Genomic DNA, 15,829 nt, shown 5'->3' on the forward strand with positions numbered 1-15,829 from the left:
TTCAAATCAATGAGGTCCTTTGTAGAACACAGAATTTTGAAGATTATAGGCAACTAATCTCTGCAGCTATCTTTTTTTTTTATAAACAGTCCAGAATCCAAGCCATCAGGTGAAGGAGTGTGGTCAAGCTTTAGTTACAATGGCTTCAGTAAAGTTTTCTAAAATAAATTTAGAGTACCCAATTAAATTTTTCCAATTAAGGAGCAATTTACTGTGACCAATCCACCTACCCTGCACATGTTTGGGTTGTGGGGGCGAAACCCACGCAAACACGGGAAAAATGTGCAAACTCCACACGGACAGTGACCCAGAGCCAGGACCAAACCTTGGCGCAGTGAGGCAGCATTGCTAACCACGGTGCCACCGTGCTGCACTGGCTGCAGTAAAGTTAGACAGTCTTTTTGCAAAGCGTGTTATACATCGCTTTCAGAGATACAGAATTGTACACGTCCCTCGCAGATATACAGTCTAGTAATTATCATGCTGTTATTCATGGAGGCCCACTGTCTCAAACGTGCCAATTGCCCCGGGGGGGGGGGGGGGGGTTTGCACATTGTTAGAGTCTCACCCTCACCAACCCAAAGATGTGCAGAATAGGTGGATTGGCCACGCTAAATTGCCGCTTAATTGGGTATGAAAAAAAATCTTGCCTCTCACCGGATGTGTGGTGATTTGCAGGTTAAACTACCACCAGTCCGCTCTCCCCCTCAAAATGGGAAAGCAGCCTATGGTAATCTGGGACCATGGCGACGTTACCTTACCCATGATGGTGGCACGGTGGTTAGCACTGCTGCCTCATAGCACGGAGGACCTGGGTTTGATTCCAGACCTGGGCCAGTGTGTGGAGTTTGCACATTCTCCCCGTATCTGCGTGGCTCCTACCCCAACAATCCAAAGATGCACAGGGTAGGTGGATCAGCCATGCTAAATTGCCTCTTAATTGGAAAAAGCCAAAACAAAAAACCTTATCCGAGATGCCGTGAAGAGTGCTGTTTGCAAAGCATAGGAGTCAGTGCTGGAAGCTTACAGACAAAAGTTTAGAAATGCAAGAGGGGTAGCATGGAACAATGAGAAACCATTAATGTTCTTGAATGTAAAGTAATGCTCCTGGTATGCTCTCCTACATTGTCCCAAATCATGGTCAACAATTAACAAACCAACTGGAGGAGGCACACAAATATTTCCAGCTTCAATGTTGGCATAGGCTGGACTGCCCACATGCCATAAATGAAAAAAGGAAAAAGAAAGAGCCCTAGTGTGGAACAGGATTTAGCACAAAATTGTCAAGTAATCTTTTCCCACATTATTTACACCCAAGGCTCCAGATGAACATTTCGGAAAGAGTTCAGTTTTTATTAAAAATCATTTCTCAGCCTTGCAAAATTACAAATAAATACAAAATGTTTCAAACGATGTTACGGTGCAACTGAAAAATTGAATCACATCAGGATCCAAGTGATATTTTAAAAGGTAAAGGGTTAAAAGACATATTTATTGTTTATTAATTTGGTCCCGTATGAGTACATTGTCAAAGTTTCAGAAAAACACAACTAATGTAGAATATATCGGATCCATGTACATGATCCCTGTGCCTAGTCACAGATTTATATTATTTTAAACCTCGTGAACTTGCAACTAAAACCAGGTTTTGACCTTTTCCTAATTTCCTAACAATTGTCAATCAACAATTAAAAACTGTGTGACAACTTAAAAACAAATCAAGAAACACTATTCCATAATGATTCCCTTAACAAACACTGGATAATGTGAGCACTCAGCTCATGGTTCACCAGATTACTCCCATCACAGCAGACCAGCCATCATATCGTAAAGAACATTATCTTGACTCAGAATAGATACTTGGTTATATAGCCCAATGTTAAAACTCCACATTTAATTTTTACATTATATTATGACAGGCCATCAGTTGACCAGTGCATAGCACCTTTCATTTGTTAAGCATTTAGTTTAGTGCTAAGGGTGCATACTTAGTTGGGTACTTCAAGCTACAATTTACTCAAGCAAATTTTAACTCTGCATTGAAATACCACACCACAACTCCAAGGACAATGGTTAGACTGCTGATGTTTTTTAAACTCATGATTCCTTTGTCTCCGCTTCCTTTGGTTGTGCAAATCAGATAATTTTTGAACATTTATTGTACTCTAGTTCACGTTAGGCAGATTTCCAAATTCACAAAGCCATAATACACCAGCTTTCCACCCACCTCCTGGATATGGTGTACGCAATCATCTGGCAATATGCCCAAAAAGGGATTGAAAATTCACCGAGCGCGCAAAAAAAAAAAAATGTCAACACTATCCACAATTTCAATCAATGCCTGCCAGCTTCATGAAGTTTGTAAAGGCTGTACTTAAGCTGTGAATTCAATACAATTCATTATATTAGGAATCCAAAATGTTACCACTTTATACGATGATAAACTAGAAATTAAAATTGAATGTTTCAACTGAAAGTCTTATTTGTTTAACAAAATAATCCCCTATAATTAAGGATGCTGTTACAAAAGGATGCCCAAGAGATAGTGGATACTCAGTTCTCTAGGATAAATTGCATTAGAACCCAAGGTTTTAAAGATTTGTTCAAGATTAAACAAAAAAAAACAACAAATGATCAACTGGTTATGTTGAAGCATAGTGACCTTTTCAAATAGTTAGTCATAATTTGTCACAATAATTTGTACACTGCATAGCTTATTTTGTTAAGTGTTCTTGGTGTTCCTGGTTAACAAGCTACGATTATAAGTTACTGCACAATTATATCACTAAGTCATTACAAACTAAAGGAGTTTAAATAGGAAACAAGTTGTAGTCGCATTCATTTAATTCTCATCACAAGTTAATAAAATCTTTATTTACTGCAAAATTCAGGCAATATATTTCAGTGAGTTCTACTTCACTAATTAAGACAAGTATATTCTAACTCTCTCACGAATTTGGGAACAGCATATAGGACATTTCGGCACAACAGAACATTCTTTACATGTAGCTATATGACCACAGGGTACGAAGGCAATGCAAACATCTCGATCCCAGCAAATTTTGCAACACTTTTCTTCCTTCAGTTTTTTCAACTGTCCCTCGAGGTTCACGTCTGTAAAGAGATAGATTTAGTGAAATTCAGTGTTGTAACAGATTGTGAAGTTAAACTTAATGAACATATCCATGCTTGGAAAAACAAACTACTTAAGTCAAATTTGCAACAAGGTCAACAACACTACATTCAAAGAATAAAGAATTCTTGGTTTAAAAAGAGACTGGAACAAGATGAACATACAAAAGATAGTCACAATATATTTCCATTTAAGGTCAAACATTTTAGGTTATGGCAATACACATAACTGCCGATGAAACTATTACAATACAGGAGTCCCGAAAAAGGTCAGAAGCAAATTAGTTTATTCCAAAGTAAATGAAAGCTGCAAAGCAGAAGGGAGTACAATTGGTCCCAGCCGGGATCATTGAAGATGCCGGTTCCCTTCCGGGCCAGCTTTTATCAGTGGATTTTAATGAGCCCCGCAGTTGGGCCCTCTGCCCCACAAGCGGGGGAGCTCAGATCCCAGGAGCCCCAGGGGGAGATCAATAGGGTCATCCCCATGGGTCTCCTGGTGGATATCAGAGACATCTAAAAATGTTTCATTTACCCGAGTTATGGAACTGTTGCACTGAGCTGTAAAAAAAGGCACCCCCAAACAAGTTGAGAATTTTGTGTTCACCTTAATTGATGGGCATGGTTGCTCGGGATTGCAATTCATTCCAAGCATCAAGCAACAATAATCTTACTCTGGCCATGTATTGTCAGTAATAAAACAGACAAAGGTTGGAAACAGGTCAGGCAGTACCTGTGGAGAAACCGTTAACAGCACTGATGAAGGGTCATGGACCCAAAATGTTAACTTTCTCTCCACAGATGCCACCTGAGTATTTCCAGCATTTTGTTTCAATTTCAGATCTCTAGCATCTGCAAAGTTCCGGAAAAAGTCGACATGTCAGGCAGCAACTGTGGAGAGTGTTATGGGCCAGGGTTTAGAGAACCCCAAAGTGTATCTCGAGTTCACCTGACCCACAACTTTTAATAGATTGTGGCATGGGGAGCACACGGCCCACTCTACAGGTGTGGTAGAGCAGAAATGGAAAAGTATTTTTTAAAGCAAAACAATGTTTATTCTATGAACTCAAGTTAACCTTTTTAAAACATAGCGAACATCGTAGCAACCATTAAATCAAATACAACCCCCAAAGAATACAACACTAAGGAATCCTTTAAGATTTCCTTTTAACATCCATACAACTTAAAACACCTTTTACCAGAAGCACATCAGGTTAAAGTCACGACTGTTATTAGTTTAAAATCACCAGGATTTAAAATCACCAGAATGTTGAGTCCATAAGACTACTTAAAACTCAAGCAGTCATAAATAAAATGCAGCATCATCAGGGCATACGCTAATACCATCAACCTCCCCGCCAAACCCGGTAACCATCCCCCCCCCCCCCCCCTCCCACCCCACCCCCCATCCCGCATATGGGTCTCTTGCAAACAAACACATTAACCCTCAGATTCTTTTGGTGAGAGAAAACTCTTGATCTTGTTACTGGGCCACCCAATCCTCTTACATTCCAAGTGACCAACCGAATCGGGGTCACCCATCTGCTCATAATCCGGAGTCATCCATTTCCACCATAAAGGATTCCGAAGTGCCTGTACAGAGGACATAGGCCCAAGGTCCATCCAAGATGGCCATCAAACCAACCCAAACAATAAAACATAGACAATCCCATGGTCACTATCAGAAACTAAGCCCCCCCCCCCCCCCAACCCCACCATCCCCTGAACCAAACCCCACCCAAACATCCATGTTGCTCATATTCTAGACACCAGTGACCAGTACTCCTTCATAACTAACCCCACCCCCAACCAAGCAAAAGCACTCAGCTCATCTAACTGGTCCTGAAGGGCCCAGTCCCTCCCCCCACCTCACTCCCATTCACTAGCTAAATCTTTAATGCCAGCCCATCCCCAAAGTCAAAAACAGGAAAAGGTTGCCCCTACCGGTCCCGGCGACTCAAATACAACAAATTCAGCACCTCTTCCAAAAGTATATTCACACTCAGAGCCATATATTTCCAAATAAGAGAAATATTGCCGGAAACAAGTTATACTCCCATCCCCCACCATACAACTTCAGAAAATAACACCATCCCAAGCAAAAAAACAACGAAATAAATACCCCAAAATCCCTTCCGATAACAAGTCCACACACAATCCGTTTATCTTTTTTATACAAAAAAAATATATTTTTATTCTCCTTTTTCATATTTTCTCCCAAATTTACACTCAACACTAAACAATAATCAGCAACAAATGCAATGTCAATCTCCATATCAATAACAACGATCCCATCCTCCCACCAAACCCCCAAACATTAGCCCGCAGGTTAACATAAACAAGTGACAAAAAGGAATCACCCGTAGTCACCATTAACACATACAGTGCCGCCCCCCCCCCCGCATCCCAACCCTCCCAGCAACCCCACCTCACCCTAATGTTCGATGTAATCCAATTCACGAAAGTGCATAATTAAATAACGCCCATGAATTGTAGAACCCCTCCATCCTTCCTCTCAGTTCAAATTTGACCTTCGCAAGCGTCAGGAATTCCAGCAGGACCCCCATCATGCCAGAGCACAGGATGGAGAAGTTGATCTCCACCTAACAGGATCCACCTTTGGACGATCTATGAGGCGAAGACAACCCGTTTATCTTGATCACAGTCCATGCAGAACATAGCCTCGCAGAATACACCACTCCAAAATTTCATTCCACTCTTGAACAATGCTGCTTTGGCCTTATTAAAGACCGTCCGCTTTTTCGCCAGCCCTGCCCAGAGATCCTAATATATTCTAACATGGCTTCCTTCCCGTCTCGGGTCACAAATATCCTTGGTCCACTTTAGGACATGCTTCTTCTCCTGGAAGCGGTGTAATCTGGCTATCTCTCTCTGAAGCCTCAGAGTCAGCTGAAGGATTTTCAGCCGCAGACTTCTTAGCTGTGGTCCTTATGACATACTTCAAGGACACCTCTACTTTCTTATGGGAAATGATTGTCCACCAAAAACCCCGGGAACGGAGCCGAAAGAGACTAAAAATAAAACAAGTACCCTGTGAGAGATACCAAATACCCCACCTCCTCCTACCGAATGCCCCTCAGACCGAGAACATTTCTATCCCATCAGTTTACAGATAGTTTTGGAGATGTTCTGAATATTACATATCAATCTTAATCTATTCGATTATCCAGTCCGCACAAGCATATCCACTTTAAATATAAATTATTTTCCCAATTAAGGGGTAATTTAGCATGGCCAATTCACCTACCCTGCATATCTCTCTGGGTTGTGAGTGTGAGACATGGAGGCAGCAGTGCTGCACTAAAATATTCAGCATTAAGAGAAAGGAATAGGTAATGACGATAGGGTTAGATGAACAGAGTGGAAGGAACCACCTGTGGAGGACAAACACCACATGTACCAGTTAAACTGAATGGACCTTTTCTATGATGTACGTTATCTGTAGTTCATTTCGGTTGAAAGAAGCAATCTTTCCTCAAAACAATAGAGCACTTGCTGCGAGAGGAGTGGCAGGGGTAGCACTCTCACAGTTACCTTCCTTCACGTCCTCGTGTTCCTGATCCTGTGTTTGTCTTTCAGCTGACAGAAGATCTGTAACCAGTGTTTCAACAGACCTGTAGGTCTCATGTGTCGATCTGAGTTTCTTTTTCACTAGTTCCATTATTAGGGAGTTGTCAAATCCCATTTCAAGAGCACCTTGAACGACTGGGGATTGCATAGATGTGCTTTCTGAAAAAAATGTACAAGAGACAAACACAATGAAGAAATATTAATCACAGAAAAATAATTAATATGCACAGGATAATTATGTTCAAACATTGTGGTAAAAATCAATGCCAATACATAATGGTTCAATGGATGGTCAATACCTGCATGTTTGCAAGGCATATCACAAAATTTAAATGCTAGCAACAAACTAACCAGATTCTGATAGATGTGCAGAAGGAGCATCTTGAGGGAATGCTTCAGTCTGAAAGAAAATATATTGTGGATAAACAGTTTGCAAATGTTAATTTTCATACTCAAAATAAAAAGATAGTTATTTCTACATCACGCCTCAGAATAAGTGTTTACAGAAACAACCCAATGTCGATGCCCTAGTTAAAAATCAAACAAACAGAACAGGGCACGTGTTGAATAAGGTGCTGCTAATTTTCAGCACTTTTAACACGGATGGAACGGCAGGTAAAAGGTTAACCACACACAGCAAGACAGAGGGTTTAGGCATTTGTATCAGCCTGGGCTGGAACCTTCCAATTCTGTGATTCTGCTTCAGGCAGGAATTCTTGATCAAGACTGACACGCATGCATGTTGGGACTTGGCACTCAACGGACACATTTTTGCTGAACTAAAAAACCTGGAAAATATATCTAAACAGTGATCTGGTCGAGTGGCATCTCAGAAAGTGATGTACGTGGTCACGTTGGTCAAATTTCTCATATCATAGAATTTGCAGTGCAGAAGGAGGCCATTTGGCCCATCGAGTCTGCACCGGCTCTTGGAAAGAGCACCCGACCGAAAGTCCACATCTCCGCCCTATCCCCATAAACCAGTAACCCCACCCAACATGAAGAGCAATTTTGGACACTAAGGGCAATTTAGCATGGCCAATCCACCTAACCTGCACACCTTTGGACTGTGGGAGGAAACCGGAGCACCCGGAGGAAATCCACGCACACACGGGGAGAATATGCAGACTCCGCACAGACAGTGACCCAAGCCAGGAATTGAACCTGGGACCCTGGAGCTGTGAAGCAATTGTGCTATCCACAATGCTACCGTGCTGCCCATGTCCATTTAAGAGTTGTTTCCTTAATTTTAAGAACAGCCCATTCAGTTGAAATGTTTTTGGGAAGTTATTGGTGATGTTCAAAGAAAACTACACAAGTTAAGTTGCAACATTTGAGAATCTCGTACTCAAGAGCACTTTGTAACTTCAGACATGTGAAAGCACTTTCCTCTTATGTAATCACTTTTGAAGTGTGGTCACTGTTGTCACGTTGGAGGAAACGCAAAGCCAATTTGCACATAGCAAAATCCTGCAGTCATGTGATAGTGACCAGATAATCTGTTTCTCTGGTCTTGGGTAAATTATAAATATTAGCCAAGATGCCACAGATAACCCCTCTGCACTTTCTTCAAAGAGTGCCATGTTGTTTTAGAAGTATAAAACATCCACTGAAGGACAGAGTTCCCTCAGAAGCACTCTGAACTGTCAGCCTACATGTGTTCAAGTCTCTGGACTGAGACTTCAATCCAGAATCTCCTGACTCAGTGACCAGCATTTATAACCAGTTAAGTTGGTGAGATCCAAGCAGTATATTACAAATAAATCGGAGACTGATATCAAAGTAAATGGCGACCCTTAGGAAGAGAAATAAGAGCAAAGTTAGGCCTTACAGCCTCCTTCACCATTCCCCGAGATCCCAGCTGATCATGGATCTCAATTCCACTTTGCCACTCAATCCCTACACCCCTTAATTCCTCTGAAGTCTAAAAATCCATCCATGTCAGGCTTGGATACACTCAACGTCCAAGCATAAAGAACGCTCTGGAGAAGAGAGTTTCAAAGATCCACCACACTTTAGGGGAGACATTTCTCATCTCAGTTCTAAATGATCGGCTCCTTATCCCGAAAATATGCCATCATGTTCCAGATTCCCGAGCCAGGCAAAAACAACCCTTCATCTTCTGCCCTATCAAGCCCATTCAGAATGGTTATCTTCTATGCTTCAATGAGATTGCTTCTCATCATTCCAAACTCAGAGTTTTAAGTCCAATCTCTCAACTCTCTCCAACTCTCTCATCCCAGAAGTCATGCTTGTGAATCTTGACTGGAGCACTTCAAAGGCAACTATATCCTTCCTTCAACAAGGAGGCCGAAACTGTGCACAATACTCCAGGTGGGATCTCACCAAAATTCTGTACACATGTAGCAATAACTGCTTACTGATGTGCTCCAGCCCCCTTACAATAAAGGCAAACATGCCATTTGACTTCTTTTTCTTTTTAATAAATTATTAAAGTTTTTCCAAAGAGCATTTTTACATAACAAAAATAGAAATACTGATAATAAAATAACAATCAACATATCCTAAAGCTTACAGTGAAACTACTTACACAACAGAAAAGTTTTTCCTTTTTTGTTTTTTTAAACAGAACAAGGTGGGTTTTGTCTCCATGTCCAACCAGGATGCTGCTGCTGCTGACACTTACTGCTCCCCTTGAAAGTCAAGGAAAGGTTGCCACTGCCGGGAGAACCCCACCAAGAACCCTCTCAAGGCGAACTTTATTAGCTCCAGGCTGAGGAACCCCGCCATATCGCTAACCCAGGTCTCCACACCTGGGTGTTTTCAGTCCATCCACATTAGCAAGATCCGTCTCCAGGCTACCAGGGAGGCAAAGGCCAGTACCTTGGACTCTTTCGCTTCCTGCACTCCCGGATCCTCCGACACCCCAAATATCGCTACTGTTGGACTCGCCTTCACCAGACTGTCCAAAATCCTAGATATCACCCTCGCAAACCCCTGCCAGAATTCTTTAAGCGCCGGGCATGCCCAAAACATATGGGCATGGTTCGCTGGACTCCCTGCACATCTGGGGCACCTGTCTTCCACCCCAAAAAACTTACTCATTCTTGCCGCCGTTATATGCGCCCAATGCACCACCTTAAACTGAATTAAACTGAGCTTGGCATATGATGAGGAGGAGTTCACCCTGCCCAGGGCGTCGACCCACAGGCCCTCATCTAGCTCCTCACCCAACTCCTCCTTCCACTTGCCCTTCAACTCCTGCTTCCTCCACCTCCTGCAGCCCCTGATACATGTCCGACACCTTCCCCTTCCCTACACAGATGCCAGACACCACCCTGTCCTGGATCCTACGCGGGGGCAGCAGCAGAAATGTCCCCACCTGTTTTCTAATAAAGTCCTGAACCTGGAGGTAGCCATTTGACTTCTTAATGCTTCTTGCTGCACCTGCAAGCTGTTTCTTGTACTAGGATCCTCTCTCAATGGAAACATTTACAAATTGGGCACGATTAAAAAAAATATTCAGCTTTGTTATTCTTCCCGAAGTAATTAATTAATTTCTCAGCTCTCATATTATACCCCATCTAACACTTCAGTGCCACTCGTTTAACCTATCTAAAGCCCTTTGCAGCGGGTGTTCTCCTCACAGCTTGCTGCCCCACTTTGTTTTGTATTGTTAGCAAACTTGGATGCATGGCTTTCGATGCCTTCATCTAAGTCACAAAATGGACAGCCTCAGAAAAGTAGTGTGCTGAATATAGATACAGCCACTATGTTGTAATATATAAAAGTACTGATGGGCTCATTACTTAAAATGCTGGTCATTTGAGATGGTTTTGAAGTTGATGCCCAATCAAAACTCCACTGCTGCAAATAGTGCATGAACATGGAAAAGGGTGCAGGCCTCAAGCCTATTCTACCATTCAATTATGCCATAACTGACCTACATCTCAACCACTTTGGATTCATATTGCTCAATCTATTTTCTGAACAGAGAGCCTCAAGTTTAATTACTGGCCAGAAGAGTCGCTGTGACTCACAGACACAAGGACCATAGTCTACTTACTTTACAATGGCACAGACCTTGGGGTGCCCCGATAGTCTAAAATATTTCAAAGCTGGTTACCATCACTGTTGATTATTTCAGTTCAACAGACTGCAGAGAACCAGAGGACAAGATGTGAAATTACACGAAAGCAGGAACAGACTGAATGTCAGCTCGTGATTCTTTTCCCAGAGAGTAGCGAGCCTTTGGAAACATTGTCAGCTGGTGTGGTGAATGGCGACTTTCTACAGGCTGTCAAGAGAGAACTGATTCTTAACTGGGTAAGAGATCACATCAAGTAGAAGACAAGTGTCTTCACAAATTGATCCATTTATACTTCTGGACTTGTCCAGACCAACTTCTAGATTACATGCTGCATGGGGAGCAATTAAGTGTTTATTCATGATAATCCGGCCATCATGATATGGGGCAGACTGGAGGGGCCAGCCATCTTATTATTATTATTGATGTCGCCACGCTGTTGAAACAGCCAATTACATTAAAGGATTTTCACACACAAGACATAGAAACATAGACATGGACAGGCAGAGAAACAGAGGAGCAGGAGGAGGCCAATCGGCCCTTCGAGCCTGCTCCACCATTCATTATGATCTTAGCATGTCATCCAACTCAATAGCTTAATCCAGCTTTCCTCCCCATATCCTTTGATTCCCTTCGTCTCGAGTGCTAAATCTAACTGCTTCGTGAAAACAGTGTGTTTGGGGCTCAACTATTTTCTGTGCTAATTAGTTCCACAGGTTCACATGGGTGAAGGAAATTTCGCCCCATCTCGGACCTAAATCGTGTACCCGTTACTTCAGACTGTGCCCCTGCTTCTGGATACCCACACCATGGAAAACTTCCTTCCTGCATCTACTCTGTGTACTCCTGTTAGAATTTTGTCTTGTTGCACATTCCCCTCTCCTAATTTATGGCCATTCAAATAATAGTCTGCCTTCTTGCTTTTGCTACCAAAGTGGTAACCTCGCATTTATTCAAATTACACTGCATCTGCCATTCATCTACCCACTCACTCAATTTGTCCAAATCACACTGAAGGATCTTTGCATCCTCCTCGCAATCTTACTCTTTGTTTCCTGCCTACCAATCAGTTTTCTATCCATCTCAATACACTACCCCTAATCCCATGCGCTTTCATTTTACACACTAATCTCTTATGCGGGACTTTGTCAAAAGCCTTCTGAAAATCCAAATAAACCACATCCACCGCCTCCCCCTGATGAACTCCACTAGTTACTTACTCAAAGAATTCCAGTAAATTTGTCAATAAATTCATAAATCCATGCTGACTCTGTCCTATCCTGCCACTGTTTTTAAGTTCCCTGCTATAAAATATTTGATTCTATAATTTTCCCCACTACCGAAGTCAGACTTACTGATCTGTAATTCCCGGTTTTTGCTCTACTCCCTGTTTACATAGTGGTGTTACATTAGCTATCCTCAAATCTGCAGGAACGGTTTCACAGTATATCGAATCTTGGAAGATGACCATCAATGCATCCACTATTTCTACAGCCACCTTCTTTTGTACCGTGGGATGTAGATCTGGCCCTGGAGATTTATCAGCCTTTATTCCCCATCAATTTCCCCAAATCATTTCTCTGTTGATATGGATCTCCTTCAGTTCCTCCTTCTCACTAAACCCGGAGTTCCCAACATTCCTGCTATCATATGTGTGTCCTCACTTGTGAAGACAGAACCAATGTATGTATTTAGTTGCTCAGCCATTTCTTTGTCCCCCATTATAATTTCCTCTTTCTGACTATAAGGGACCTAACATTTGTCTTGACCAATCTTTTTGTCTTAACGTACTTAAGGAAACGTTTACAGTCAGCTTGTATATTCCCTGCAAGCTTCCTCTCGTACTCTATTTTCCCCATTTTAATCTTGAATTGGTCCTCCTTTGCTAAATTCTAAACTGCTTCCTATCCTCAGACCTGTTGTTTTTCTTGGCCAATTTGTATGCTTCTTCCTCGAATCGAATACCATCTCGAATTTCCCTTATAAGCCATGATATGGTCACCGTTCCCATTTTCCTTTTGTGCCAGACAGGAATAAACAGTCGTTGCAGTTCTCCATGGGCTCCTTGAATGTTTGACAATGCCCATCTACAGTCATCCCCGTCACGATATACAGACAGGCAGCTCATGAACACAGAGAACAGGACATGACCAATGAGCAGGCAGGACACTCAGGGGTGGTATCTCACGATAAAAGGTATGAGGCACTCACACTCCACCTCTTCCCACTGATGAACATCTACAGAGTGAGTCAGGGTGTATGAACAGTATCACACCTCCAGCAAGTGGCTAAGAGCTAGTCTGGTTCAGTCAGACAGAGGAACCACACTTAGTTTAGCAGAGAGTCGAACTCATGGAGAACTGTGCTGACTGTGCTATTAGTTCAATAAATCAGATTGAACTAACTTCAAGGTCTGGAGTATCTTTTGGTTAAAGCTGCATCCAGTTGCAGCCTGCGTTATCCCAGAGTACATAACACATCATGCTACCAGGAGACTGCTTAATCTAGGTGGTTTACCTCAGTCCGTTCCGTGACGACCAGCAAATGTATCCTGGCACCATGGAGAAGATTCAGGCTCCTCACCAGCTCAGGACCTCCGGCAATCTCAGTGCCAACTGGCGGACATTCAAGCAAAGGTTTCTGTTGTACATCGAAGCTTCAGACCTCGTGGGTGCATCTGATGCAAGGAAGATCGCCCTTCTCCTCTCAACAGCGGGTGATCAAGCCATCAAACTCTTCAGCTTTTTTCACTTCACCGAAGGCCAGGACAAGACAAAGTTTCAGACCATCCTGGACAAGTTTGACAGTCACTATGAAGTGGACACCAATGAAATCCTCGGCGCTACATATTCAAACTGTGTCTACAAGGTAAAGATGAATCTTTCAACTCCTTCTTAACTAACCTCCGCCTGCTAGCGCTGTCCTGCAACTTTGGTGATATTTCTGACTCCATGTTCAGAGACACAATCGTTTTTGGAGTTCACTCTGATCCTCAGAGAGCAGCTACTGAAAATCAAGCATATGACCCTGCCAGTCGCGATTGAAACATGCACAGTGAATGAGCATGCCAAAAATCGCTATGCCCAGTACAAATCGGCTGAAAATGAGAAACTTGCCTTCCACGAGGCAGAGTGTGCAGGCCATCTCCCGGTTGCAGTGCCTTAGCATTGATGAAACCTGCCATTTTGCACGCCAATGAGCAGGCAGGACACTTGGGTGGTATCTCATGGTAAAAGGCATGAGGCACTCACACTCCACCTCTTTCCACTGATGAACAACTACAGAGTGAGTCAGGGTGTATGTACAGTATCACACCTCCAGCACGTGGCTAAGAGCTAGTCTGGTTCAGTCAGACAGAATAATCACACTTAGGTTAGCAGAGAGTCGAACTCATATGGAGAACTATGCTAACTGTGCTACTGGTTCAATAAATCAGATTGAACTAACTTCAAGGTCTGGAGTATCTTTTGGTTAAAGCTGCATCCAGTTGCAGCCTGTGTTATCCCAGAGTACATAACACATCAATCCCTTTAAGTAAAGTTTCCCAATCAATCATGGCCAACTCGTACCTCATACCATCGTAGATTCCCAAGCGATCATGGCCAACTCGCACATCATACAACTGTAGTTTCCTTTATTAAGATTCAGGGCCCTAGTCTCAGGATCAATACGTCACTCTCCATCTTGATGACGAACTCAATCATGTTATGGCTGCTCATCGCCAAAGAGTCTCGCACAACTAGATGACGAATGATTCCGTTTGATTACGCAGTACCCAGTCTAGGATGGCCTCTCTTTGGTTCAGAAAACCATCCTGTATACACTCCAGGAATTCCTCCTCTACAGACTAGACTAATTTTGATTTGCCCAATCTACATGCGGATTAAAATCACCATAATTACACATGTCCCTTTATCGCATCAGTCTCTAATTTCCTGTTGAATGCCATTTCCAACATCACCACTAGTTTGGGGGTCTAGATACAAAGCCCACAAATGTTTCTTGCCCCTTGATGTTTTTCAGCTTTACCCATTAAGATTCCACGTTGTCGGACCTAATTTCCTTCCTCACTATTGTGTTAATTTCCTCTTCAACCAGCAATGCAATTCCACTACCTTTCCCTTTTCTGTCTGTCCTTTCTAAATACGGAAAATCCTTGGATGTTCAGTTCCCATCCCTGGTCACCCTGCAGCCATGTCCCTGTAATCTTGATTATACCATACTTGTTTACATACATTTGCGTGATTAGCTCATCCACTTTATTGCAAATGCTCTGCGCTTTAAGGCACAAAGACTTTAGGCTCATCTTTTTAACATTTCCTGCCCCATTCCCAATAAGTGTCACTGCGGCCTTGTTTGAATCAGGTCCTTGATTTCCCTGTCTATCAGTTTTCTTATTTCCTCTTTATCTTTTGTTTTTGTCCTCGATTCCCCCTCCTCGGACTCTTTGCGTGGGTTCCCATCCACCTGCCTTTTAGTTTAAATCCTCCCAGCCACTCTAGCAAATACTCCCCCCTAGGACATCAGTCCCATTCCATCGGAAACAAAGATTAACACAAAATTGGGACATACATAGGGTAAAAGATAAATATTGTGGAAAGACATTTTTAAACCATACTTTTAAAAATCCACTAATTAATCAGTGTAACAGCATTTCCTGAATGTGAAATTATTTTTTTAGGTCCCGTTTGGTTCAAATTATACGGATCACCATTGTTAAAAATCTAATTACACTGGATTGAACAAGGTACAACTTTTTAAAGTGGGTGGTTAACAACCAGGTGGGAGTGAGAAAGTTCAAATTCTCGCCGATTTTCAGGATTGTTGGCTCTACAGGGGTGGGTGGGGGATATCACAGGCTGTGGTGGAGCATCCTGCTCGACCATAAATTCGGGGTTTCCACGCTAATCTGCCCATGCCCAACATCCTGACATTGTTGACAGTTTCAGGTTAAGAGGGGTACGGACAGAGAACACAATTAACCACCCCACATTCCCTGCAAAATTCAAGCCATCAATTAATTTATGCTGAGTTTTCAGTTAGGTCAGTCATTATCACTAC

General features: G+C 42.5%; 1 protein-coding gene across 4 annotated transcripts in view; it reads right to left on the reverse strand.

The window, feature by feature from the left end:
* Window positions 1-1,328: 1,328 nt before the first annotated feature.
* Window positions 1,329-15,829, reverse strand: part of LOC140421165 (E3 ubiquitin-protein ligase XIAP-like) — a 47,684-nt gene continuing 33,183 nt past the window's right edge. For 3 of the 4 annotated variants that reach the window (XM_072505629.1, XM_072505628.1, XM_072505630.1), the window contains 3 exons: window positions 7,072-7,120; window positions 6,685-6,879; window positions 1,329-3,114 (listed from right to left, as the gene is read on the reverse strand). In XM_072505629.1, coding sequence (XP_072361730.1) covers window positions 2,924-3,114; window positions 6,685-6,879; window positions 7,072-7,120 — 435 coding nt within the window. In that variant the 3' untranslated portion in view covers window positions 1,329-2,923. The remainder of the gene's footprint in view (window positions 3,115-6,684; window positions 6,880-7,071; window positions 7,121-15,829) is intronic. The other variant, XM_072505631.1, reaches the window with a different exon arrangement.

Source organism: Scyliorhinus torazame, chromosome 5 (assembly GCF_047496885.1).
Source record: "Scyliorhinus torazame isolate Kashiwa2021f chromosome 5, sScyTor2.1, whole genome shotgun sequence".
Taxonomy (NCBI): domain Eukaryota; kingdom Metazoa; phylum Chordata; class Chondrichthyes; order Carcharhiniformes; family Scyliorhinidae; genus Scyliorhinus; species Scyliorhinus torazame.